At 41.0% G+C, this 25358-nt stretch overlaps 3 protein-coding genes across 6 annotated transcripts; 1 reads left to right on the plus strand and 2 right to left on the minus strand.

Moving 5' to 3' along the window:
* Positions 1–1114: 1114 nt before the first annotated feature.
* On the plus strand, positions 1115–7944 carry ggcx (gamma-glutamyl carboxylase). The gene is made up of 15 exons (XM_035607276.2): positions 1115–1419; positions 1670–1870; positions 2624–2782; positions 3614–3779; positions 3881–3959; positions 4055–4161; positions 4255–4418; positions 4739–5040; positions 5425–5556; positions 5772–5923; positions 6008–6177; positions 6294–6424; positions 6518–6665; positions 6773–6977; positions 7077–7944. Exons 1-15 carry the CDS (start codon positions 1395–1397, stop codon positions 7234–7236), a joined length of 2301 nt encoding a protein of 766 aa, XP_035463169.1. The 5' UTR covers positions 1115–1394; the 3' UTR covers positions 7237–7944.
* A 4-nt stretch (positions 7945–7948) lies between these two features.
* Positions 7949–14123, minus strand: snx24 (sorting nexin 24). 3 transcript variants are annotated; one of them, XM_035607281.2, is made up of 9 exons: positions 13905–14123; positions 11968–12132; positions 11744–11827; positions 10604–10708; positions 10378–10472; positions 10250–10279; positions 10004–10068; positions 9818–9884; positions 7949–8817 (listed from the first exon to the last, which is right to left on the minus strand). In XM_035607281.2, exons 1-9 carry the CDS (start codon positions 13971–13973, stop codon positions 8796–8798), a joined length of 702 nt encoding a protein of 233 aa, XP_035463174.1. In that variant the 5' UTR covers positions 13974–14123; the 3' UTR covers positions 7949–8795. The 3 variants fall into 3 exon arrangements, with proteins under 3 accessions (XP_035463174.1, XP_035463175.1, XP_035463176.1); XM_035607282.2 differs by lacking the exon at positions 11968–12132; XM_035607283.2 differs by lacking the exon at positions 11968–12132 and having other exon boundaries at positions 7949–9884.
* Positions 14124–14859: 736 nt separating this feature from the next.
* Positions 14860–20313, minus strand: loxa (lysyl oxidase a). 2 transcript variants are annotated; one of them, XM_035609000.2, is made up of 7 exons: positions 19463–20311; positions 19174–19282; positions 18558–18695; positions 16855–17011; positions 15751–15846; positions 15449–15564; positions 14860–15353 (listed from the first exon to the last, which is right to left on the minus strand). In XM_035609000.2, exons 1-7 carry the CDS (start codon positions 20052–20054, stop codon positions 15347–15349), a joined length of 1215 nt encoding a protein of 404 aa, XP_035464893.1. In that variant the 5' UTR covers positions 20055–20311; the 3' UTR covers positions 14860–15346. The 2 variants fall into 2 exon arrangements, with proteins under 2 accessions (XP_035464893.1, XP_035464894.1); XM_035609001.2 differs by lacking the exon at positions 14860–15353 and having other exon boundaries at positions 15445–15564; positions 19463–20313.
* Positions 20314–25358: the final 5045 nt, after the last annotated feature.

A 25358-nucleotide genomic window follows, 5' to 3' on the forward strand; every position in this document is an offset into this window, starting at 1 on the left:
TGTCAAACCAGTTCAAAACCTTTCACATCCTTCGCCACACAATTTTAAACATGCCAACAACGTAGACCAAGACCTCCCTGAATGCAACCTAAGTAATAACATCTGAGTAGGGTAAAGTGTTTAGTCTACGACCTTCTGCAATGGCCAAGACATACCAAACAGTTTCTACTAAAAATTCAACAGAGGTTCAACTTTCAACCCAACAAAATAAAGAACTAAAAAAATTTCCCAACTCTTCTTGGCACTGTGAAAGAAGGGGTACGAGGCGAAGCATCCAAAAATGCTTTTCCAAGACTTTACAAGCAAAACATATTTTGCTTGTAAAGCCCAGATCCAACAACAGAAAGCTGAATCTCGATTTATACGACACGTGTCTTTAATATTTCCTAAAATCCTAAGAGGAAATCACATACAGCCGTGATCTCTTTTTCCAGTGCAACTTGGTGAAGTGAACAAAAGATGTACACATGCCTGCCCTCCAGTGGTATCCTGGTGTACTGTAATTGAACAGTAGTTTGAAGAGTACATAAAAGGAGAAGGTGCATTCAAAGACACATGTAAACTACTAGTTTATGTCAGTTTAAGTGATGTGTGGCTGGGTGTTATGATATGGTTTGTAAGTATGACAGCCTAATTTATCTGCCACATTTGTTTTCATTTTTTGGTGAATAATGAAACAAGATAAACTTTGCATTATTCATACATGGCTCGATCCTTGGGAAAACATTGCTTTGAACTTGTGGCCTATTATCTCATGATAGAACACATTTTAATTTATTGAGTTTTTTAAAAATCTTTTTTTTAGATTTGATCACTTTAAAAATATATTTTTTTCTTTTGTGAAATAACGATTGAAATGAAGCCTTTTTCAAAAATAAATTGCAAAGGCACTAAAATTTGAATAAACTTCCAAAATCAACTACATTTATTATTTCAATTAAAACAATTTTCAATTACAAAAATAATGTCGTTTTATATATATAAATATACGTTTTTAAGGTTGTACGCATTATTTGCATGTTTTAATTATCTTATTACAGTGGATTTCATTTGGGTCATTCATTATTTATATAGAGCTGCAGCAGGATGTGACGTATGAGGTACTATTCCTGGTGGGCGTGATCGCTGGAGGAACCATCCAATAAGCGTCAAGCACCTCTTTCACAACATTCCAATCTCTCCCAAACGCGCTTCCTCCTCCTCCTCCTCCTCTACTTTGACCAGTCCGCCTGTTTGTGTGTGTGTGTGCGTGTGTGTGTGCGTGTGTGCGTGCGTGCGGCGCGCGCGCGCATGTGTGTGCGTGGGGAGGACTGTGACACGTAACTTTGTCCGCTTCACTGACGTGAGCAGGCAGGACACCTCCACCTTGTGCGGGGAGAGCAGAGAGAGCCAGCATGGAGGCGAGGGACGCAGCAGCAGGTGAGACTGACGGTCAGCGTGGCGCTGTGTTGTCGTGCAGACCTTGTGATAACTAATAAGTCCTACTTTTAACTAACCAGGCACAAGCTGCTATTTAAACCGTAGCCGTGTTTGGTGTGTCAATATGGCGGAATGTTTTGTAAATCATGCGGTTGTTTCCAGGTCCTTCACACAGGGTTTTGGGTTTAGCTCATAGCATCTCGCTCTTGGCCATAAAACCTACTTTTTTACTGTGGTATTTAACTTCTAGGCGCTCTAGTGGGCAGTGATGGAGAGGAGCAAGCTGCAAAGAAGGATGCAGCTCCCAAAGAAGACAAACCGCAGACCAAAGGCAAGATGGAGCAGCTCTTTGGGTTCAAGAGGGAGGACCTGACCTCCTGGCCGAACCTGGTGGCCCTCCTGAACCGCCCCACTGACCCGGCATCGCTCGGCATCTTCCGGTGCTTGTTTGGTGAGTTAAGCTGGCGGCCGTTTGCTCGGCCCACAGGCCGGCTCTGACTGACTTCTCCAGATGTTTGAGGTCTGCTCTCAAGCCTGTCATTAGGGCCCTGCCAGAGGACCTCAAGCCACTCATAGGCAGCTAGAGGATCACAGACAGAGGCAGGAAGGAGCCTGGTCATTCGAGGATACCAGAATCAGTCCAGTGGGGAGGAGCAGAAGTGTGGACTTTTTCTTGAATTGCAGATGAAAGGAATGACGTGATCTTGGTTAAACATATCAGTTTTGAAAAAGCAGGATGGCATAACTAACTAACTAACAAACTTAAATTACCTTCCGGAGAAATCTTTCTTCTTGTGAGTGCTAAACGACAGTACACCAACCTTTGGGTTGGGGCTTGCAGCGCTCAAGATGCCTCATTGGTCGATTACTCCAGTGATCGGTTCCCTTACTCTAAGTCCAGCATTTCGGGTGTTTTGACGATTTATTACTGGTGCTTTTACTCTATTCCAGCATTGACTCAATAATCTCATTTGCAAAGAAGTAAATCACGATCAACAGCAGCACAATTTGAATCTGCTAGATAATTGCCTTGTTGGAACAGCTTGTTGTAGCCATCGATTGTTCATATGTCAGCAGCCTAATTCGCCTAAACTCTAAACCCTGGTCTTTAGGACTTGTTGGAAAGGAAGGTGAACAGCTGGGTTCAGGTACTCTTGGTTCGAAACACATCTGTGTCCTCCCTCATCATGTGTCCTTTGTGCAGGTTTGCTGATGGTCATCGACATCACGCAGGAACGTGGCCTCAGCCACCTGGACTACAAGTACCTGGATGGGGCTCCTGTGTGCCGCTTTCCCCTCTTCAATTTTCTACAGCCCCTGCCGCTGGACTGGATGTATCTGGTGTATGTGGTGATGTTCCTGGGTGGGTCACACTCCTCCGTCTCGTATTAAAAGCTTGTCTAACAGATTTGGCGCTGAAAGATTCACACCTCAGTGTTTACAGACGTCTGTGGAAGAAAGCTTTGAGTTTTTGCTGATGCAGTCGTCTTACAGGAGACAGTCTCAGCGGGGGAGGCTGTCTATGGTAAAGATTAAAGCATACCTGGAATTTTTTACTTTTAGTTTCCCCCCACGTCAACTAAATTACTGCATACAGAGATGCAAAAAAACGAGTAGCTTACGAAAGAAAGCAAACAGAAAGCAGAGCACAATGACAATCAAAGTAAATCAATATTGATTTTACACCAGGTCCATGTACCATATACGTTACTAGCTCGGATGCGAATTTATGTCCGAATACTTATTGAACAATTCCACTAATGAGCCCACGTGTCTGAAATTAAATGATTCCTTTTTTTAAGCAAATAAACCATTAGTATACTTATTATAATTTTTAATGATTTTGTTGAATTTTATAGAACTTTGTGCTACTTTCTTGATTTTTGTCCACATTTATAGGGGTTTTTCCATAAAGTGTGGGGACCAAATGGTCAAACACAAACCAGGCCTGATATATTCTGTCCTGTAGTCCTGAGCAAGGGTCACATATCAAACTCCTGCATTTCCCATAATGCAACTCTTTAACAACTTTCCTTAGACACTCCCTATCATCCTGTCTCAACCTCCAGATCTTTTCAGCAGCTGAGTAGGACTCCTCGTGGACTAGTCAGCACACATTTAAATGTATTACTGTGTAGTAACTATTATTATAAGTGTCATAACTTTGGCTCTGTGTTTATGTTTCTAAATGAAGGTGCCCTGGGCATCATGCTTGGCTTTTTCTACCGCCTCTCCTGCCTGATGTTCATTTCGACCTACTGGTACATCTTCTTTCTGGACAAAACGACCTGGAACAATCACTCGTACCTCTACGGCCTCATTGGATTTCAGCTCATGCTCATGGACGGCAACAGATACTGGTGAGAAGATGTTAGTCGAGCTGTCCTTGTGTGTTTATGTCCGATCTATATACGCGTGAGCCTCACAGAGGGCGACGTTTAAAGGCTGTGTGTATTTGTAGGTCAGTTGATGGATTGCGGAGACCGTCTATAAGAAACACTCAAGTGCCTCTGTGGAATTACACTTTGTTGAGGACACAGGTTTGTTCATCAGTGAAGTTTTAAAAAAATAACACTTTTCAACTTGAATTATTCCCAAACAAGGCTTCAAAATGTCTCTTTTGTTCCTCTTAAAGATATTCATTGTATACTTCATCGCTGGGATCAAAAAGTTGGACGCTGATTGGGTGGAGGGATACTCCATGTCATACTTGGCGCACCACTGGCTTTTTGATCCTTTCAAGTAGGTATTATGAACTCAGTCCAGTTCATCATTTACATTTGTACCTCAGTACTTCCACTCTGATCTCGCTGCACCAAACCACTATTTTTTCAGAGTGATTCTTCCTGTGGAGTTAGTGAGTCTGCTGGTGGTGCACGGAGGCGGTCTCTTCCTGGATCTCTCTGCTGGCTACCTGCTGTTCTTCGATGCTACGCGACCTTATGCTATTTTCTTTGTCTCCTACTTCCACTGTATGAACTCTCAGCTCTTCAGCATTGGTAAGTCCGTCACATCGCTTCACTGAAAACCTGTGCCTGGTTACAGGGTGGCTGTGGGTCCTTAAAGTCTTTAAGTTGAAATTTCACAGATAAAAGACCATAAAAAGTATTCAGTTCTTAAATAAAAAACAAGTATATTTACACTTTCTGTGTGAATTTCCATTGCAGGTATATTATTTCAAGTGGTTTTAAAAAGTCTGAACTTGAACTGTTTATAGATGTAGACACCCTGGGTTCCTGTGAATATTTTTTAATCCTGCCTTTGAATTTGTGTCTAATTTTTTTCATGTTATTGAGTATTTCATTTTAATCCTCCTCAGGGATGTTTCCCTACGCAATGCTGGCCACCAGTCCTCTCTTTTGCTATCCGGACTGGCCCAGGAGATTCTTCTCCCATTTCCCAGCATGCCTCAGGGTGGTCCTGCCACTTAGCTCACCGGACCCTCAGCCCAGCTCCTCTTGTGTTTACCATGAGATCCAGAGCCCCGGCGCTGAACGCCAGGAGACCCCGCCTGTTGCCAAACCTTCCAAACTGAGACTCAAGCACAAGCTGGCAGCCATTTTTACAATCATCTACATAATTGAACAGTTATTCCTGCCGTACTCCCACTTCATCACACGGGTATATCAGCCTCTCATGTTTTATTTCTTAGCCTAAAATGGCCTGTATAGCTACATTTGATTAAAAAACCTTTTAGTAAATTATTGCATAGATAAATTTCAGTACTTTTCTACACTAAGAGCTTCTGCTTAAAAGGACTGTACTTCAATATCACCAAAAGCCTCCTAAATGCTCTCTGAGTCACCAGACTCAGAGTTGCTCAATCTGAGTCAATAGTTTTTGATCTACAGTAAACAACAGCACTGACTGGTGAAACCAGCAGAAGGGTGAATGTTATATGAACACTCTCTTTGTTATTTATGAGTTTAAATTCTCAGTTTATAAACAGATTAAAGGAACAACTTTTAAAAAACCTTTATCAAAAATACCATTTCTATTGTCCAGGGTTACAACAACTGGACCAATGGATTGTACGGCTACTCCTGGGACATGATGGTTCACTCCCGCAGCCATCAGCATGTTAAGATCACCTACAGAGATGGAAAAACCGGAGACGTTGGATATCTGAACCCCGGGGTGAGTTTTTAGGGAAATTATTGAGCATTAGATGAACTCACTCAGCTTGGATAAACAATATATCATTGGTTAACAACAAAAATAAGTAACAGAAAAGTTTGAAATGACTGCTGTCAGCTGTGGTATTTTAACTTTTTATCTTTCACTGTTTATCTATACAAGTTTGTGACTTCATTGAGAGATAAAGTAACAATCACATTCTCTGTGTACTGCAGGTGTTTACACAGAGCCGTCGGTGGAAAGATCATGGGGACATGCTGAAGCAGTACGCCACGTGCCTCAGTCACTTCCTGCCTCGCTATAATATTTCTGATCCAGAAATTTACTTTGACATCTGGGTGTCCATCAATGAACGCTTCCAGCAAAGGTATGCAAGCTTTCTGCTTGAGAAAAAGATGTTATCAATGAGTGTGTGTGTGTGATACAAACACTCTCTGGACTCTTCTTTAAGGATCTTTGATCCCCGTGTGGACGTTGTGACGGCTGATTGGTCTCCTTTCCAACCAAACCCATGGCTGATGCCCCTGCTAGTGGATCTCTCACCTTGGAGGAGCAAGTTCCAGGAGATCGAGGGCAGCCTGGACAATCAGACGGAGATCGTCTTCATAGCTGATTTCCCAGGTTAGTAATTCGCCCTCTTGTGCTTTCCATTCATACAGATGGATAAGTATGGTCATGCTTTTGGTTTTAGTACCCCTATTTTTATTCGTGCTAACTGACAGTATGTCAACTTATAGGTCTCCACTTGGAAAACTTTGTTAGTGAAGATCTGGGCAACACCAGCATCCACGTGCTGCAGGGCAACGTGAACGTTGAGATAGTGGAGGAGAAAAAGAACATCAGTGTGCAGCCTGGTGAGCAGATAAAGGTACAGCTACACGCCATCATCATCATCACCGCTGACATTATCCTGCGTAACCTCAACACATTAAAGCATTTACAATAATGTGACTGTTTGCAGGTTCCTGCTGGGGCTTATCACAAGGTGTACACAGTGTCCGAAGTCCCTTCATGCTACATGTACATCTATGTCAACACCACAGAGGCTGCGCTGCAGAAAAACTTCACCAAGCTGTTTGAGATCCAGGAGCGCATTCGCAATGGGACAGGTGAACACATGTTCACGTCAGCAGGCAGTTAATACCACAAGGGGCCGCGCCTAATAATGTAATATTGTATTTGAAAAAACATAATAAAAGTATTTTTCATCCCGCAGAAACTGAGCCTCTTCCTCCTGAGCTGCAGCCTCTCGCCGCTGCGGACGATCACGAAGGGTCAGAGGTCAACGCCACCGATCCGATCGTGCGGCTCTTCCTGAAGAGGCAGCGTCGCTTGAAGGAGGTGAAGAAACGCAGGGAAGCCGGCGCCCTGGAGCGGCTGCAGCGATTTGCGGTGAAAAAGTATTACACAATACGGAGGGGGTGAGTGTGGTCAGCACGTCTATGTACACAAAAATGATCCAACCAAACTCTCAATTCATCCCTTTGTATCTCATTGACTTTGTCCCCCTTTTCTTTAAGATTCTTGATGACGGTCATTGCTATGAGGAACCTGGCGGTGGGTCTGCCTCCTCTGGAACAGCTGACAAGAGAAGTCGCCTTTGCCAACATGAAAGAACCGGAGGGTGAAACCAACCAGGACGAACGACTCAAAGACGAAATTGGTCACGGAGAACTTTAAAGCCACCGCTGGCACCAGAGATGCTCTGCCGAAGTGCCTGCAGGTGGTGGATCACACATTCCTAAGAAGTGCGTGTTTTTTTTTTTTTACTGGACTGTTACTACACTGGGACACCGTCGCCCAGTAATCAGATTGTTTCAAGTATTTTGTTATGAATCTGTAGTGTTGCTAAGAACGCGTTTCTGTTATAGATGCAGCAAAACTAAAAAAAACTGCACGTTAACAGATATGCACCGCTTTGCCGTGGAAGATTACATTTCATTTTTTTTATTTGTCTAATTTTGTTTGAGAATGTTATAATTGCTTTATGGCTGGATGATGTGACCAAACAGAAATATCACAAGAGACATTGACAATATGTTGAGAATTATTTAAAAATCAGAGCTCTGACAGGTACAAGTTTGAATCTTTAATTATGTTGATGCTGTTTTGTTTGTTGATTTTAATGAACACACTGAAACGAACAGGATGAGGTTTGTTGAAGCCTGTAGGTATGTTTTCATCTTTCAACTCTGATTTAGAAAATTCTGGCCAAATATTTGGAGGATTGCTGTTTTATTCAGGGGATATTCTTCTCTAAACTTTTATTCTAACCCCTATAATGTGATGAAAACAATTGTTAGCTTTTTAGTTGGCAGCCTTTTTTATTAACTTTCCTAAAAGATCTTATCCTGACGTTATTTTCATTAAAAAAAATCGTCTGACAAAGGTGTTTTGTGGAAATAATTCATTTTTATTGGTGTCAGTCTTTTTTTACATGTTGCCCATTTTAAAGTGCTACAGTAGAAATCCAGTGTTCACTGTAGGTCGACGTTATGGCACATTAATGATCCTTTTCACATAATCAGAGCATGAAGAGAACAATAATACTCAATATAAATACGTATACAAGTCCACAAGATGGTTATTTTACTTTGTCAAAACATACAACGTGATCTGTTAAGTTGAGGTTTCTTGTTAAAGAGTCATTCAAGTTAATGATGCAGTTCATCACTGTGCTGTCGTGAAGGTCCAGCCACAAGACAAGTGTTTGTACATTAAGTGACATGCAACACAACGCTTCACTGCAAGTCATTCACAATGTTCACAACAGGAGATGATGTGTTGTTTCAAAGACAATCATTTAGAGCTAACGATACACAATTTGTATTTTCATTTCATATTGCACAGTATCTTTACTGGTTTTGTTTTAAATCACCTCCTCCCTCACAAATCCCTTTACACGATGAGTGACTACGCCTTAAGTCACCACACACAAAAACAAACTGACCTTCTGTTTAGTCTATAAAGTCAGAATTAAATGCAAAATGACTGGTGTTAGTGTTTGACACTGGCCTTTAGCGACTAACCCTATCAGGAGCTTTCCCCCCCTAATCCTGTACATAAATCAACGTGATTTTCATTTCCCTTGATGTAAAAAAAAAACAAACACCAGGGCAGTATTTGTGCAGAGTGAAGCTTGTTTTCATGAGATTTTTCTTCATGGTCCAAGTGGGAGGGAGGCTGAGTCTGCTATGGGGTAGATGTGGGGCTCAAACCCTGTGGTTTGTTTCTTCCTCCTATTTCATAAAGTGGGCAGAGCTATAGAGAAAGAAAGATTAGCAAGTGAAGGCGTGAGTAAGACATGGACGCCACCACCCTGCTTCGTCAACATCCACTGTTGACGCCCATCTGGAGCTGAAGATGTCTTCCCTCAGTCACAGGTCGTGCCACATTTCTCACAGTCGTGGTTAAATCGGTCACCTCGTCACCAGGTCAAACTGAGCTGCTCACCCCCAGAAGCCTCAGAACAACTCTGTCAAAACACTGCTTCACAGACATCTGATGCCACACAGACACCACCGCCACAACCTCCTGCTCCTGAAGCTCCAATCATTTCCATCGTATCATGTGGCAACGCTGCTGTCAACTCCACCAGAACACCCTCTTCAAACATTCACACAGCAGCTAAAAACAGATTCTAACCGACATCACTGGTAGCAATGACGACGGCGGGCGGCGCCTCTCTGTTCGCAGGCCGTGCTCCAGATCCGCTCTCCGGCCCTGTGCTTCGGTCTTAAAGGCTTCCCTGTCTCAGGCAAATCTTCAGCTCCTTCTGGTTCCCCACAGACTGCTATCCCTAACTGAACTCTCTCACAAAAAAAAGGAGGTCTCCCTTATTTTTAATCACATTCTTATCTCTTTGCTTCCTAAAGTAAGAAGGAAAACACAATTTATCAATTATCTTCTTGATTATACCCTGTGCAAGCTTTTCCTAGTTCTTTTCATTATGTCTCTCAACAAGATAGCCTGCCTGGCTGATTCACATTTAGTTCATTTCTATAGTTAGACTCTTAGACTCTTTTCTAGGAAGAATTATTCACTGAAATACGGGTCAAAACTAGGACAATAGATTTGTTAAAATGTGGTGCCAGTGATTTACTAAGTCTAGGCACCTTTTTTTATTCTTATGTGACTGGGTTTTTTTTGTCATATGCTTTCGGGAAATTCAAATGAGGCTCAGTGCATCGTGGTGCACACCTAAAATGGTGTGAATATGAATATGAAGCATTCGTTTGAGGAGACGCCTCTGCAACTCTACCTTGGTTGAAAATCTGGGTAGAAAACTCCATGTATCACACCTTCGATCACGACATTAGAAAATGTATCTGAAAGTAAAGAAGAAAAGGGTTTTTTTTAAATTAAGGTAGGACTTTTGCACAGTAATAAATAATGAATAATTCATCTTTTCAACTATGCTCTTTGAATGATTGTGTTTTGAACTCACCGTGTGCGGATGGCAGCAGGTAGGGGTCTCTCAGAAACAGCATGACTGGCTGATGTGAAAGTTTACTGAAAAGAGTCAGAACAGGAGACGTGACGGGGTTTGTGTAAATTACCAGGATGACGGTCGTGTAGGGTGAAGGGCAGAGCAAATAATGACAGACGTTTTTACGGGTCAAAGTGCAAATCGAGAACCCGAGCTGCTCTTTCAGACAATCGTTTTTCTTTAAATGTTCACAAAAGGACTCACCTCGATTCCTCTGATTCTGTGTCGAACGACCTAAAAGAAGGAAAATAAAAGGTTGAGACATTCAGCCTTCCAGCAGCCTGGTAACAAATTCTCCCACATTTTAAGAAAACGCTACCGTTTGAACTCACCCACAGCTTTCTGTTTTTGGCACTGAAGGAAAGTGGCGGATATTCAGGAAATCCAGGAATATCTTTGGAAGAACCTCGGTTTCCATAATTATAGTCTGACAAAACAAAAGCAAATTGCAACGTGCACATGACGCAGCGGTACATCAACTGCATGACTTTTTTTTGTTTGTTTGAATCTTTATAACTGTTCCACAATATCTACTGTGGAGTGAAGGTGTTCGAGTACCTGCAGGTAGAGCTCCAGACCGTGCCTTCTCTGCTCCAGGACTTTGGGAACCCAGTTTCTAACGTGTTTCGATGGGATCTCGGGTGGTTTTATGCTCTTCTTTAGCTGCAGGGATTCAAAAGAAATTTGAAATATATACATGGCAGTTTGAGTCAGTGAGAGGAGAACTTCATCATTCATGTTAACTTCAACACAGCGTAAAAAACAATAAAGAAAACTGATGATAAAAGACAGTGACAACAAATGGCATCAAAAAAGTATCAACAGTATAATCAAAGTATCATTGCGTGCATTGGTCTGTGTTCATGTTGAGTTTGTTCATTGTGTTATCTATCTATCTATCTATATGGATTGAAATTAATAAATACAGTTCACATCACATTTTTGAAAAAAAATGCACAGAGGTACTTTGAGCTAAATGCTCATACAAAGGTTTTATGTTTTCATAAAAGTCCCTAGATTATAGGGATAGAAGTAATAGTTTAAATTATTTAAGTATTATTATTTTCTACCGTGATACGTCAAAAACATGTTTCAGTGGAACAAAATGTGAACCACTGAGCATTACAGAAAGAGGAACTGAGCTGTTAAGCTACAAAACAACTAAAACCCCAAATGAATTAAAACGGTTCACATGGTTCTCCACCATGGAATATGTACAAGGTTGATTCATAATCCTGTAAGAATCTTTCACCAGCAAATTGTTAAATAAGCAAAAAGTATGTGTTTTTTTTTAATGTTTTTTCACGCTTTGCCTGTATTGCATAATTTTGTATGAAATACGACAGAAAAACATTTTTATCTGATTCATGTAATTATTCATACAATGAACGCTTCAACCAGTGACTGTTGAGTCTCTTAAATATCAGCCATTGAGAAGGAAGTGCCAACGTCCAACTGCCTCAAAAAGATTCGGTTGGTAATGATACGAAAAAAGCCGCAGATCCTCATATTGAAGAAGCTGGGACAGTTGGACACTTTTATTTGACTAACTATTAAAAATGGTGAATCAATTAATTTCCAGTGACCAATTTCTTTGTTAAAAAAAACCCATAATATCTTCCCTCATCAAAGGCAAAAGACTCTAAACTACTAAAAACATAAAATGAACAAAAACCCAGTGGATGCACTAAATCTCACCATTTTATGCAAAGCGTGGAATTCGCTGTAGCGTTTCTCAACGGCGTGTTGTCTGCCGTTCATCAGCACGTCAATTTTAAAGACCTGAGAGGCAGAAAAAACACAGTGAGTGTCATATGTTTGAGTCACTTGATTTATCTCCAGAGTCCATCAGTAGAAAAACGCCCCGCCCAGTGTGAGACTGACGGTGAAGCTGTCAGTTACTGTTGATGTCAGCTAGTTACCGAGAGGAAACATCTGTCTGCTGTAGTCCGGGGAAAAAAATAAAAAAAAGATCTGCCGGAGTCACAGCTAACATCCCTAAACAGATTGTCTTCTACTTCCCTCACTCTGCTGGATTCTTCCGCGAGAGCGTCACTTTCACTGTGCAGCACGTCGCTGTGTTTGCCCTGCGTTGTGTAAAGAAGGAAATCAACTCGTAAATGACGCTGGTGTTTTTAATGCAACTCTGGACTGCGCACGTAACACACACACACACACACACGACTTCATCTGGCAAGGAAGAGAGCCAGCAAGTGATAATTATTGACAAATCCTGGAATAGCTCAAAGATTTAAAAAAAAAGTCCAAAAGAGACCAACTTATTACAATATGTCCAGAGCGTCTGCTTCTAATGCTAATAAAAACCTCTGTAGTTGATCACTGTGGTGTGTTTTCTGTTGAGGACAGTATGTTGCCCTGTGATTGCAGAACACCTCCCTCTAAACCATCGGCATTAAACATGCTGACATTCTGGCGGTGGGGATTTGCTCCCATTCTGCCGTTTTCCTTTTGTTCACAGGGGCACGGTCGTGTTGAGCCAGGGCAGGATCTTCCCCAAACTGTGGCACACTAGTTTCCAACATAGGGGTCAAGTGCAATCTAAGGGTCCCACGATACATTTGAGGGTCACAGGATGAATAAAATGATCTGTACACTTCTTCTGCGCTTCCTTCTTTTGGTTTTTTCTTTTCCACTTTTGGTTACATCCATTTTGTCACGGCAAGGCTGTCAAATCAATATTTAGGAATACAGTGAAGTACACAGAGTTTAAAGGAACAGTTCTACTTATTGTAGTTGCCCACCGTCATGTCTGTGTGGAAAATATGACGCGAAGACTGGCAGCCACTTGGCTTACCAAGGGGAAAACAGCTAGCCCGCATGGCTCAAATTCAAACTGTTCCTTTAAATTTGGGGAAACTGGGGCACTGGGATGGAGTCAGTCCTCGCTATCAGCAGACGCCCAGAGTTGAAATATCAAAACTGGGACTAATTCATAACAGAGAGGCAGGTACGAAACCCACCCACAGATATGCAGTGCATTAATGGCAGATGTAGGAGCTTATGTTTTTCCTGTGTTCAAATCCAGTCTCTTCACAATAAAATTCCCTCTTTGTGTTTCCTTGTTGAGCTGCAGTGAAAAGAAAAGAGTGAATACATGGAACGTATTCAATTGATCTGCCTGACTGAAGGACGGGAAACTTTTTAATGACCAATATGGACAGAAGGAAAATGATCAAAACAAGTAGTTCCAGTGTTCATCACGACACCAGGGTCCGAAACGCCCACGAGCTTTCTGCCATAAGCTTTGTAATTTTAGAGGTTTGGTTGAAGACTAAAATGTCTTAATAGGTATGAGAGCCTGGAATAGTGGTGGGTGTTTGTATTTAAACTTATACTTGACTATTATGTACGCGTAGGCATCATACAGATTTTATTCATAGTTTTGGTTTGGTTGTGGGTGTAAACACTCCTGGGCATGTGACTACTTGGCTCTACTTAAAAAAACGGTGAACTTCTCCTTTAATACGAGGTCTCCCACACTGAACTGATGCCATAAAGCTTTTTTTAAATTATTATTTAAAGTATGTCAGACACCTGGGGATGATCTTATCTGGATATTTAAAATTTAAAACGTTTAAGTCAAGTTTTGTTTTATATATTTGTGTTTGCTGTGTAGATCATTTGATCAGTAGAGCTGAAGAATTCCATGTTTCCAATGTGTAAACAACAAGATGAATCCAGCGCTGATCGGAGACGTCTCAACCGTGAGGCGACATCCCATAATAACCAGCCACAAATGAAGGGTAAGACATAACACCGGATGCATCAATAAACAGCTGATGACAGCCGCAGAGCAGCCGACACACACACACACAGAGGTTAAAGGAGAGCAGCTCACCGTGTATCCTCTCTCGATCGAGTTGTTTTCTGATCGAAACGACGGGATCGACACGCTCACTGGATGCATGTCTCGACCTGTGTTCTTCTGTAAGTGATACTCAATCCTGTGGCGCGCACACACACTTCAGTCACACACACACACACACACACTCGCATACACAGACACACCACTCTCACTGCTGGTGGCTCGCTCCAGGTTCTCTGCCTGGCAGCCCGATCAAAATCACTGGATTTAAATAGGACATGGGCAAAGTCTCAGTGGAGCCCCCTGGTGGAGCGGAGGACGCCGCCGCAGACAGTCTGAGAGAAGTTGTGCCGATTACTGTCCAGATATTGTTAATGTTGCCATAAAGGATTTTTTTAAAACTTCATGAGACAATATTATTATAATTATTATTATTATTGTACTATAAGTTATAATCAGTAAGATTATTGGGCGTGTTGGGTATATATATATATATACCCAACACGCCCAATCATCTTACATGTATGTGTATATATATATATATATATATATATATATATATATATATATATATATATATATATATATATATATATATATATATAAAAATATATATATATATATATATATATATATATTTATATATTGGGTGTTGGGTTTCTCTCTGGAATATTGTCAGGTCTCGAACTTACTACATATATATATATATATATATATATATATATATATATATATATATATATATATATATATATATATATATATATATATATATATATACATATATGATGACAAAAGTTATGATATCACAGCCACACAAGTCTTTATGAAAGTTAATGTGGTGAATTGCGGCCGTGTGTGTGTGTGTTTGTGTGTGTGTGTGTGTGTGTGTGCACAGCCCAAACTATAAAACAGAAGAGGGTAAGAAACGAAGGCAAGACAGGGAGCGAGAGGTCACTTCAATCTGATCAGTCAAAAAGAAGTGAAACAATATCACAAAGTTTTATTCAAGTTTCATCAAAAGCTTTGGATTAAAAAGAGATTCTTCAGTTGCATATAAATATAACACATGTAATTTCCTTTAAAAAAGTGGTTCATTTAAAAATTGTGATATATTAGACTTTAGGGAAAGCTGGCTTATGTGTTTTGTTAGTGATTTTAGGCTATTTCGTGGGTCTTAGAGGCAAGTATAAAGTACAAGTAAGAAAAAAGAAAAATAGTAAATGTGAGAAAACAATATACTTTTCAATAAAGAGAAAAAAACACACAAGCAAAGAAGAATTCCACATTATCTGGCACCGTAATGTCAGTTGCTTCTCACTTTGTTTTGCTTTTTCTAAATTGGGAGTATTTCAAACTATAAGTAGAATCCAAGTCTTACAATTTTTATTCAATGTTGTACTTTTGAATGCAGTCCTCCTTCGTTGTCGTTTACAGGATGTCTCATGTGAGTTGCTGGGAACAACGGTCATCTCTTAATACCTGAAAAATGAATATCAAAGAGTTAAAAAAAACACATTAGAGAGAACACAAACATTATTAATGAAGACATTTGTCAATGAAGACCTGATACTCACGGTGACATGTGACAACCCGACACATAGGCGTAGTTGCCAGTGTAGCGAACATCACAGCGCACATTGTTGTTGGTGTAGTCTGATTCTGGGACCTGGTAGTATGGATTTACACTGATCTGTGGAGAACAACAAATGTAATATGAAATATGAAATATGTTAAAATATAAGGATCAATAGCAACGCGATAGACTGCAATCAAATGTTCATGAATGCGACGTGATTCCACACAGTGTAACTCTTTTAAAGGGGGATTTTTAGTGTCTCGGGAGGAAGCCAACCTTCATCTGGTATTTTTGACTAACCTTGAGGATATAGTTCCCAGGTTTCACATCTGTGATGTCAATCCACTGGCAGTCGATATCTGCGTTGTAGGTATCATAACATCCTGGGCTCAGGCCCTGCACATTAGACAGCATCAACATAAAAGTTATATAAATGAGTCTTATACAAGGCTATTTTACATATAGAACAGTAACTGGAACTTAAATAAAGGTTTAATGTTATCAAAGTCCAATATATAAAGATTTGAATAAGAGGCTCTACATAAAAAGTTTTTGGCATGTTAACTAGAAATAATTAAAAAACAAGGTACTGGAAATTTTCAGGCAGTCAAATAGAGAGAGAAATGAGCGGGATGGAAAAAGGAAACATGTGCAAAACATTTGATCACAGACATTCAGGCAGGTGCGGGATCAACTTACGAGAGAAACAGGAAATCATTAAATCACCATCACCACTGGCTCAAGCAAAAGAGGAAATACTGGAGCTGTTCACTGAAAGACGGCTGCCTCAGGAAAAGAAAACTTATTTTTCTCTTTTTTGGGGGGAAACCACAAATCCCACAACAACGGAATTTAGTGAAAAACAGGTCAAATGAATCTAAGTTTGTAACAAACTTCTTAGTTGCATGTGAACTGGCCTTTATTTTGCAACAATTATAACTAAAATAGGCTTTTTATATATTTAGATAGTCTGACATGTCACGGAAGATGTAAGAAAAATTATCAAATAAATACTGGCTGAATTCAGCTCAGCTGCATCAGTTGTCAAGGTGCTGAATGTTGAAAATGAACATGTGCATGATACAACAGATTATCCAAGTGCAATACAGGGTAGAGTATAGGACGGTGTGTGTTTAAGGTTAAACTTTAAACCTACAATCTTACAGGGGCAGCAGAAATAAACTGTGTACAAAACACTGGCATATTATAACCTCATTAATACACATGGAAAATGTAGCCTATGTCCAATATTCACTCCCCTTTTAGCTCTGCTTTAGTCTCCTCCATCTCCTGAGGGAACTATCTGTCTCTTTGGCCCCTAAATGCTCCACTTTGTTCACCAAAAGCGGCTTTGGATTCAGAAATAATATTTGCAGTTGTGTTTTCTGCAGTTATCTTTGACACCTGGGTATGTGCGGTGCAGGCATACCGCCTGTAGTAGCCATAGTCGCAGGACGTGTCCTCCAGGCAGAAGCTGGCCTTGTGGCCCTCGGCCACCGAATGTTGAGTGGTGGCATCCAGCAGGTCGTAGTGGCTGAACTCATCCATGCTGTGGTAGTGCCTGTGGATCAGCAGCACAGTGTTCAACAACTTCAGACATTCTCTGTGTAAACTTAGTGGATTGCACTTCAGCCTGGGACTGGTACTGTTTGTTGTGTTGAGACACCCAACAGGGATTGTTTCTGTGACTGAGCCACCTTTAACATTCAAACACATAAAAACAATTTGTTGGACAATTCCTGGTGTTCATCTATATTGCTGCAAGTAATTGTATTATGTCCAAATACATCTCAGGAGGTTTTTTTTATTTATCATTTGCATGTGGACCTAAAATGAATCTGAATCTGGTTACCCTTCATTATCTCAATAACAGAGTGTTTTTTATATGAGCCAAAACAGCCTGGTTTCTGTCTTCAGTTGACTTTCAAACACACTCTACTAAATATCTATATACCGTCTACAACAGTTAACTGGACCGCGGCCAAATGTGATCCGTCTTGGGGGATTAGGGCAGTGAACTGCTTGTTTTACAACATAGCTATGGACTGAGGTAGTTTCTGTGGAAATCAAAGAAAAACTAGATACTTTTGCACAAGCGACAAAAATAGAACCAGTTTCCCTCTTAGGCTCATTGTGCTCACCACACAACTCTATTTAACGTCTGGTTTTGCAGCTGTAAAATAAGCGAATTCAAAGGTCATGTGAAGACCAGTCACGTCATTTTGTGAAAGCCCAGAGCAGTTGTTACTGCCTTTTATACGTAGTTTGTAAAAGATCAAAAAAACATCTTAAAAAAACACAAATAAGACACAAATAAGATGTCAATCCTGATGTCACAATCGCTACAAAACAATAAAACAGCCAACAAAGTCAAAAGGTAACACAGCTGTGGTTCAACAGGGGGCGCCATACCACAGCTACGGACTGTTTAACTGTTTCAGTTTTTTATGTTTGTCATATGGTTTCTATTACCAATCCATACTCTTAATGCATATGTGAATTTAAATCTATAAAATGTGTAGTTTGATTGATGTCTTCTTATACTTTATTACATGAACAGGACTTTGTCTATGAATAAACTGAGGAGGTTTTATTTATTGTATCGCAAATGTATTTATAAATTATATAGTGAAAAATGTGCAAAAACACTTAAGGGTGTTGGTATGTAGCTTTTACCTTATGTCTTTGGACCATAAAATATTTTTAAAGACAGTTTAAAGATATTTTCAGTTTTTGGAGATACATAGATTTTCAGTGACGGGGCAAGGATCACTTTACATGTGAATAGTCTGAATTACAGTTTTATTTCATGCATATTTGTTGTTGTACTTGTGTGTTTAAACTATGAAACAATATGTTTTGTTGTCAATAACAGTGATTGTCAACAAAAAATTTGCACAGTTTTATGGGCACGTTTGTCATTCTCCTGTATATGGTTTCCTGCAGCTTTAGTCAAATTGAAGTAAGAGTTATGGCGGGAAAAGGAAACCATGCACGTGAAGTATATAGGGGAATTTTTCAAGACAAAGATTAGTTGACAAAGATGAACTAAAATCAACCTGGACTCCAGGTTGATTTTAGTTCATCAACCTGGACATCACACTGACTGGTGACAGCTGTGCCATTCCCAGGAGTAGCGTGGCCGGCTGGGCAGGAAGTCGGCCGTGCCCTGGTTCTTGACTCTCTGAGGGAACCTCAGCAGCATCCGGGTGTCGTAGTCTCTGACATTGGATCTGTGAGCTGAGCTGCAAGCACAAACCAAAGAAAGAGCGTATGAATCTAAAAAAAAAAAAGCTAAAAAACCCAACACTGGTCATTATTCTTCTCATGCTACATCTCCTCCCCTGAGTAGAGCACAGTTATATAGCATCTGAGTGAACTCTGTCTGGGTAAATAAATGGTAGGTGGAAGAAAAGAAAAGTTGGGGACACATGGTTGTTTGGGTAAGTTTCCAATGTGTTTTACTGTTCTGGCTTTCTCTTCTCAGGCAAGCTATGATTAAGCTTTTACTCAAATCCACCACTCCACCCCTCTCCACCATCAGAGGCAGGGTTTCGGTTAATTTTACCTCATCATCTCATGCTTCCACTGCCCTCACCCACAAACACTTTAGGTGGTTGTTATGGCTCAAAGCTCTCTGAATCACACTCAGACTTGCCTGCAAACTCAAGTTTCCCCCCCTCTTTCTCCTCCCTGTGGATTAATCCTGACAGCAGTCTATACCTTGACAAACAGTTTTCCTCAGCTGCACATCTCAGGTTATACATCGGGACTCTCTGGGCATAAGCAGAGGCTTGAATATAGTACGCGTCAGGTACAAGATCAGGAAGACCTACAGCAACATGACAAAGGTGGTATTAGCTGAATAAGACAACGAAATGAAACAAGAGGTTATTTAATCAACTGATTAATCAATCAATCGCTTAATAGCACTTAAGCACCATAAACATCAATTTAAGAGGTGATATCTATGTCATTATTGACATGAATGTTGTTTGGAGAGCACTCTTACCGTACTGATGATACCTTGTGCCATATCCGGGTCGGGGTCTCGGCCTCGGCCTCTCATAAACGTCGTAATGATTGTAATATGGATTATCGCCATCACTTGACTTGTAGGGGTCGTGAGGATCGTCACCGACCATCAGGTCTTCTCTCCTGGGTAGAGATGGGCCGACAGTGACATTTCCCTGGGTCTCATTGGCATTGTTGTTCCTCTGCGTCCCCGGGTGATGCTGGCGGTGCCCGCTCCCCCCCACGACGGGAGGCACGGAGCCACGGGGGCTGTGCTGGTCGGACGCCGGCTGGCTCTGGGTGTCCGGATGCCTCACGTCCGCATCTCGGATGATAGTGACAGTTTGCGCCTGCACTTGCTCCTGAGGTGCGCCCCTCCGCCTCGGTGGCTGATACTCCGAGCCCTGGCTTAAAATGCTAAAGATCTTGCCGTTATGTGCCCACTGTAGTGTGTGCCGCGGAGCCGCTCTTTGATTATTTATTTCTTGTGTCCCGGGATTCCTCTGCGACTGGGCAGCTTGCAGGAGGAAAACGAATAAATAGACGCACGCATATGCGTAAAATGGCGCGCCAAGGGTGCGTAATCCCATTATGAACGCAGTTGAAGGAGACTAGACGTGACAAAGCAGAAATTTCAAATGGTGACCACTTGTCTTTGACTTAAAAGTCATTCATCTCCATTTGAAGGATATCCCGGGAGCAGAGAAGAGGAGCTAAGTTTCAGTGTATCCGTGTAAACGCATAACTCTCTGCTCCTGTAGCCTGCAGATGCGCACAGTGAGATGAGGATGATGATGATGATGATGAGGAGGAGGAGGAGTTCAGCATTTGGAGTTTCTGGATCTGCTAAGTCTGGTGCTGCAGCTCTTATAACCACTGGATACGTGTGTGCGTGTGCGTGTGCGTGTGTGTGTTTGATAACTGCTCTGTCTGACCCCAAAAGGTGTTTAACGTTCTTCAATTTACCTAACTCATCCATCACAGATTTCACTCAGAGTTTTATGGACAGCAGACAGACAGACACAGAGACAGAGGCAAACTTTCTCAAGAAATCCATCCTACTTATTTATGATACCAAATTAATATTATGACCCATTTCCTTAGAACTGTCTCCATTGTTTTCTTTTTCTGCCAGATCAGCAAAATGACTGTTGGATGATCTCCCAACCAAATTGCAGCGCACTCTGCCAGAAGTCTCTGCACTCATAGGAGGATCTCAAGTACCTAAACGTGACTCTTTGATGGCCTTGCAACATTTTCATTTCTTTCTGGGAAACCATCTCCCACAAAAAACTCTTCTCTAACCCTCTAGCCGCGCCTCAGTCCAGTCTGCTGGACCTTCGCTGCAAACGTGAAAGACTCATCAAATGCATCTTCCAGTAATCTCCTATGAGGTCACAATTAGTCTGTCCTGAGCCATAAACAAAATGAGGCCGTGGTGATACATGATATTTGTATTACTGCGTCTCGTGGCAGACGATTGACCCCAAGCTTCTCTCCTGATAAATCTAAATGATTTTCTGCAGCCCAGTCAATTCACAGCCCTGTTGTTAACACCATGGGGATAATGCATAGCTTGGGAAACTAGGAAAACCTCATTTTGCTCTGTCTAAGCAAACCAGTTAATTTTAGCATCTACACAATTGACCGCAGGCTGGTAGCCGCAAAACCACAGCAAACAGTCGCAAGGACTTTACGGTTTCTCAAATCACAGAGTTTTATGAGAACCCCAGAACAGTGTGGATCATATGAGATGGATTTTTGAACTGTTTTGAGTGAGAATCGTGGCAACTCACAGGTTTTACAACACATTGTGATTCAGAAATCCAGGTAAAGAAAAATGGAAAATAAAAATCAGCTGCACAGGCTTTTAACACTTCCAGTCACAGATGCATGATAATAGCTCCAAAAAAAGACTCAAGTTTGATCTAATAACAGATCAATCACAGTGTTATATATCCTTACGCTAGGGGGCAGATGACTGCAAATAATATTGGACTGTTTGTTGGCATTTTCTTATCGGTACCTGAGGGAGTTGTTCAGGAAGTGAGGGATTATTGTGTTTCTTAAGACAAACCTCTCTCTCTGTGAGATATGAATCATGTCTAGATCCAAATACTGGAGAAGCACAAATAGTTTTCAAGCCAAAAATGGTTGCTTGAAGCCCTCACAGAAACAGTGCACTTTTGAACTTGGATAAAAGTAATAGTGTCCAGAGTGACACTGTTTTATTTTATTATTATTATTTATTATTTTATTTTGACAGCCACACAGTTACCCACATTTCCCCTGGAAGCTGCCAAGTACAATTTGAGCTGTTTGCCCCTGAACATCTCCACTGAGCCGCTGAGCTTGAAGGACACCTCACTAGTGGTACAGAGGGATGGTGGTACAGACATGCTCAAATTGATCCATCCAGTCCTAGAATATATATGATCGTTAGAGTTAGATGAAGAGACTGAATCCACAATGATCGGAATGTGAACTCATTGGCAGGACTGTGCCAAAATAACCCACATGCTCAGGTACTGCTCAGCGGTAAAACAAAAAATAGTGGTTCAAAAGTCCACAGGGCATCATTATCTTTGATTGTTGCATAATTTGCTATGAAAATATAGAGAACTACTCTAGAGCGTTTCAAAAACACAGTGCACAGGTCTTTTTTTGTAAATTTACATGGTTCTATGATTCCAGTAAAAATGTATTCTGCTATACAGTAGCTGCAAAAGACATAAAGACAAAGAAGGATGGATAAAACCTTATCGTCAGAGAATTGGGTTCCATTTAATGGTAGACTATTCTGATTAAATCATGCTGTAAATTATAGTATTGCTCTTGGATAACGGACGGCACAAAGAGAAAAAGTCTAACCGCCTCATGAGGTCACATTTCAGCTTGTGTAAGCTGCGGAGGCAAATCAGTGCCAAGTGCAGTTACATGAGCTGCTGAAAACGTGTCCATGCAGAGTAAAGCTGATGACAAAATGTTTGATGCAGACACTGGACGAGGACACCAGTGGGCTGTGAACACAGATGAACTTCAGGATGTTCTTATGATGTGCTTTTCATACCAATTGAAAAATAAAAAGAGAAGATTGAAAAATACAAATGAGGTTTTTTTACTCCGAGAAAAATCTTCCCAAACTAAATCAAATGAATGAATTCAACCGCTCTTTTGCGAACGTTTCTTGTTTTCTCCTCAAAGATGCCCTTGAGCAGTATTGTCTTGTTTCTAGATTAAAACAACTATGGATGCCCCTTTGAGGCCAATATGTGAGTGAATTTTTTAATAAGAGTCCACCAATGTCCACTAATGTGATTCTGCATACCAACAGTTCCTCCAGAGAGTGAAAACTGTGTCCCTGTTTACGGGTTCCCTCCCCTCTCTTCTCTGGAAGACCAGACAGACAGACAGACAGACAGACAGACAGACAGACAGTCAGAACCAGCTGTGCTCGGTCACCAAAGTTTTTCACTCATAATTCGTTGGGCTCCCTCCAAGCAGAGCCCTTTTCTTCTCGATGAGGGCAGCTCAGAGACACATCTGCAAGGAATTAGCCAAATTCTTTTGTCCACGTTGCTGGAGTTTTCCTCCGTACCTCATTCCTGGGCATTCAAAAAGAGCTAAAAGAATTTGAACAAGTCCACGTCTGCGTTGCAAAAGAAGGAGGGAATTAAGTGACAAGGCATCAGTCATGTCATACAAAGAGCGGAAAAATAGATCTCCTTCCTTTCATGATGCTAAATTTACCAAAAAACCAACACTACATTTTTTTACGCCTTCACTGAGTCAACATCTGGCAGACGTGCTTGAGATGTGAAGCACATATTTAGGCTGCCAAGGTCAAGATTTAAGACAAATATAGGTATTTTATCAGATTTACTTTTTTCGTAAGTATTAAAACACTCACTGATATGCTGTGAAAACCTTTCTGCAACTTTGGTGGCTCCGTTCTTCAAGGAGTCCTGCTTCAGACAAAGCAGTTTGAACAGGTCTTTTGTTTCTCCAGTTCTGATTTTTTTCATTTAAATATTAATTTTCATGACATCATCATGAGCTCATCGCAGTGAAACAGGACCACACACATCTCTAAAAACATGCAAGGCAATACCTCTCATATGACATTCCTATTTCGTAAACCCCACGAGTGCTACTGATAACATCTCTGCCTCTGTTCATCTCCCTTTCAGCGTTTTTACACTCTTACATTTTCACTCTCACATGTCCTGCTGGTGGATGATTTCCCCCACAACTCCTCTGCAAAAAGCTCAGCTCAGCTCCGCTCTCGACTCAATGACATAAACAGACAATTCAAATATTTTCTCCTCTTTCATAAATACTGGGTTTCCATTACTCTTGGATCACCAAGTTGGGACTTGCACCACACACACACACACACACACACACACACACACACAGTCGGGAGGACTACGTGGCACTCTGCACATGCACTGTAGCCTCTGCAACCAGGAGGAGGAGTGCTTCATCTAGACACAACCCACAGAGCTTTACATTGTGCAGTAACTCACGCAGATGAACTTTTTGTTTTTCACTCCCAGTATCTTTTGACATGCAGGGGAACAGAGATTCCAGTAATCCAGTGACTGTTACTGTAGTGGTGTATATTATAGTGGTGAGTATATATATACTCCTCTATTTACCAAGACACCAATGGAATAAACTGTGGGGGGTTTTAAATCACACTGCATATCAGTTTTGTTTGGTAAAAAGCCAAACTTGAACAGGGAGGCTGATACTGTGCCTGTGGAAAAAAAAATGTGGAAGTTCCTCTGTAAAATTTCAAAACCTGCAATAATTTTTGGTCACTTGGGGGCAGCATAAACACGCTGCAACACACAAGCTATCAGTTACTGAACATCAGCATTATTTATTTTAAATCGTGTTACTGGCCACCACCAGGCAAACATATGTCCAATATTGGCTTTGGTTTTTGCTCAGTTTTTGGTCTACACCAACTCCCGAGGGAAATATCTGGGTTGCTGGCTGCAAAAATGCTCGACTGTGTTCACCAGCTAGGTACTAACTTGGTCTGTCTGCTGTTTTGGTACTGAGCAGCAATTTTCAAAACTTTGAAAAGTTGAAATTATGGACTGGAAAACCAAAACAACCCTATAAATCTTTCTTACATAAGAAGTCACGTGATCCACTTTTGATATAAAAATATTGACTATAGCAACTTGAAGTTTGTAATCGACCGTGAAGCTGTCAACTGCACATCTGTGTCCTATCATTTATTGAGCTTCGACGGTTTTTGGAACAACCTTGACGTTGTGCAGGTTGCCTAATACGTTGTCTCTGAATTGAAATAGAATATTAAAATGTAAGAATCAGATTAATAAGACATCGTACACCTGTCAGATCTCTTCAAAATGTACTGTTCATTTTTGTACTGTAGGAGTTCAGCGGTTAACATTCACTGCTCTGCAAGATTTTGGATCTCTCTCCGTTCCTGTTTGCACGTTTCTTCCCCGTTAACCTCTGTTTCGTTGACGGTCCATTTTTCCTCCTGTAGCGGGAACACATGCAGCCCAGGTGGGCTGGAGAACAGAAGTTAACCACAGTAAATGATAGTGTGTTAGTTCTTCCCACCCACATCCAGTTCATGCTGGGTAGCCTCACAAAAACTTCAACAGGTTTACATCGATGAAGACGATTAATAATGAATATAGCAAGTCAACGGTGCTGCTTTCCCCCCATAAACTGTGAATACAATTTGACATTTGGAAGACGTACAGAAAGTAAGTATGTTAGGCAGAGAAAACAAAAACATTGAAAGACTAGTGGTTCCTTGATGTAGTTTGAAACTTACAATTTGCATGAAGTTGTGGGAGAGAGATGGATTAAAAAGGAATCACTGCAACAAGTGGATTTAC

Source organism: Scophthalmus maximus, chromosome 20 (genome assembly GCF_022379125.1).
Source record: "Scophthalmus maximus strain ysfricsl-2021 chromosome 20, ASM2237912v1, whole genome shotgun sequence".
In the NCBI taxonomy this organism is placed as follows: Eukaryota; Metazoa; Chordata; class Actinopteri; order Pleuronectiformes; family Scophthalmidae; genus Scophthalmus; species Scophthalmus maximus.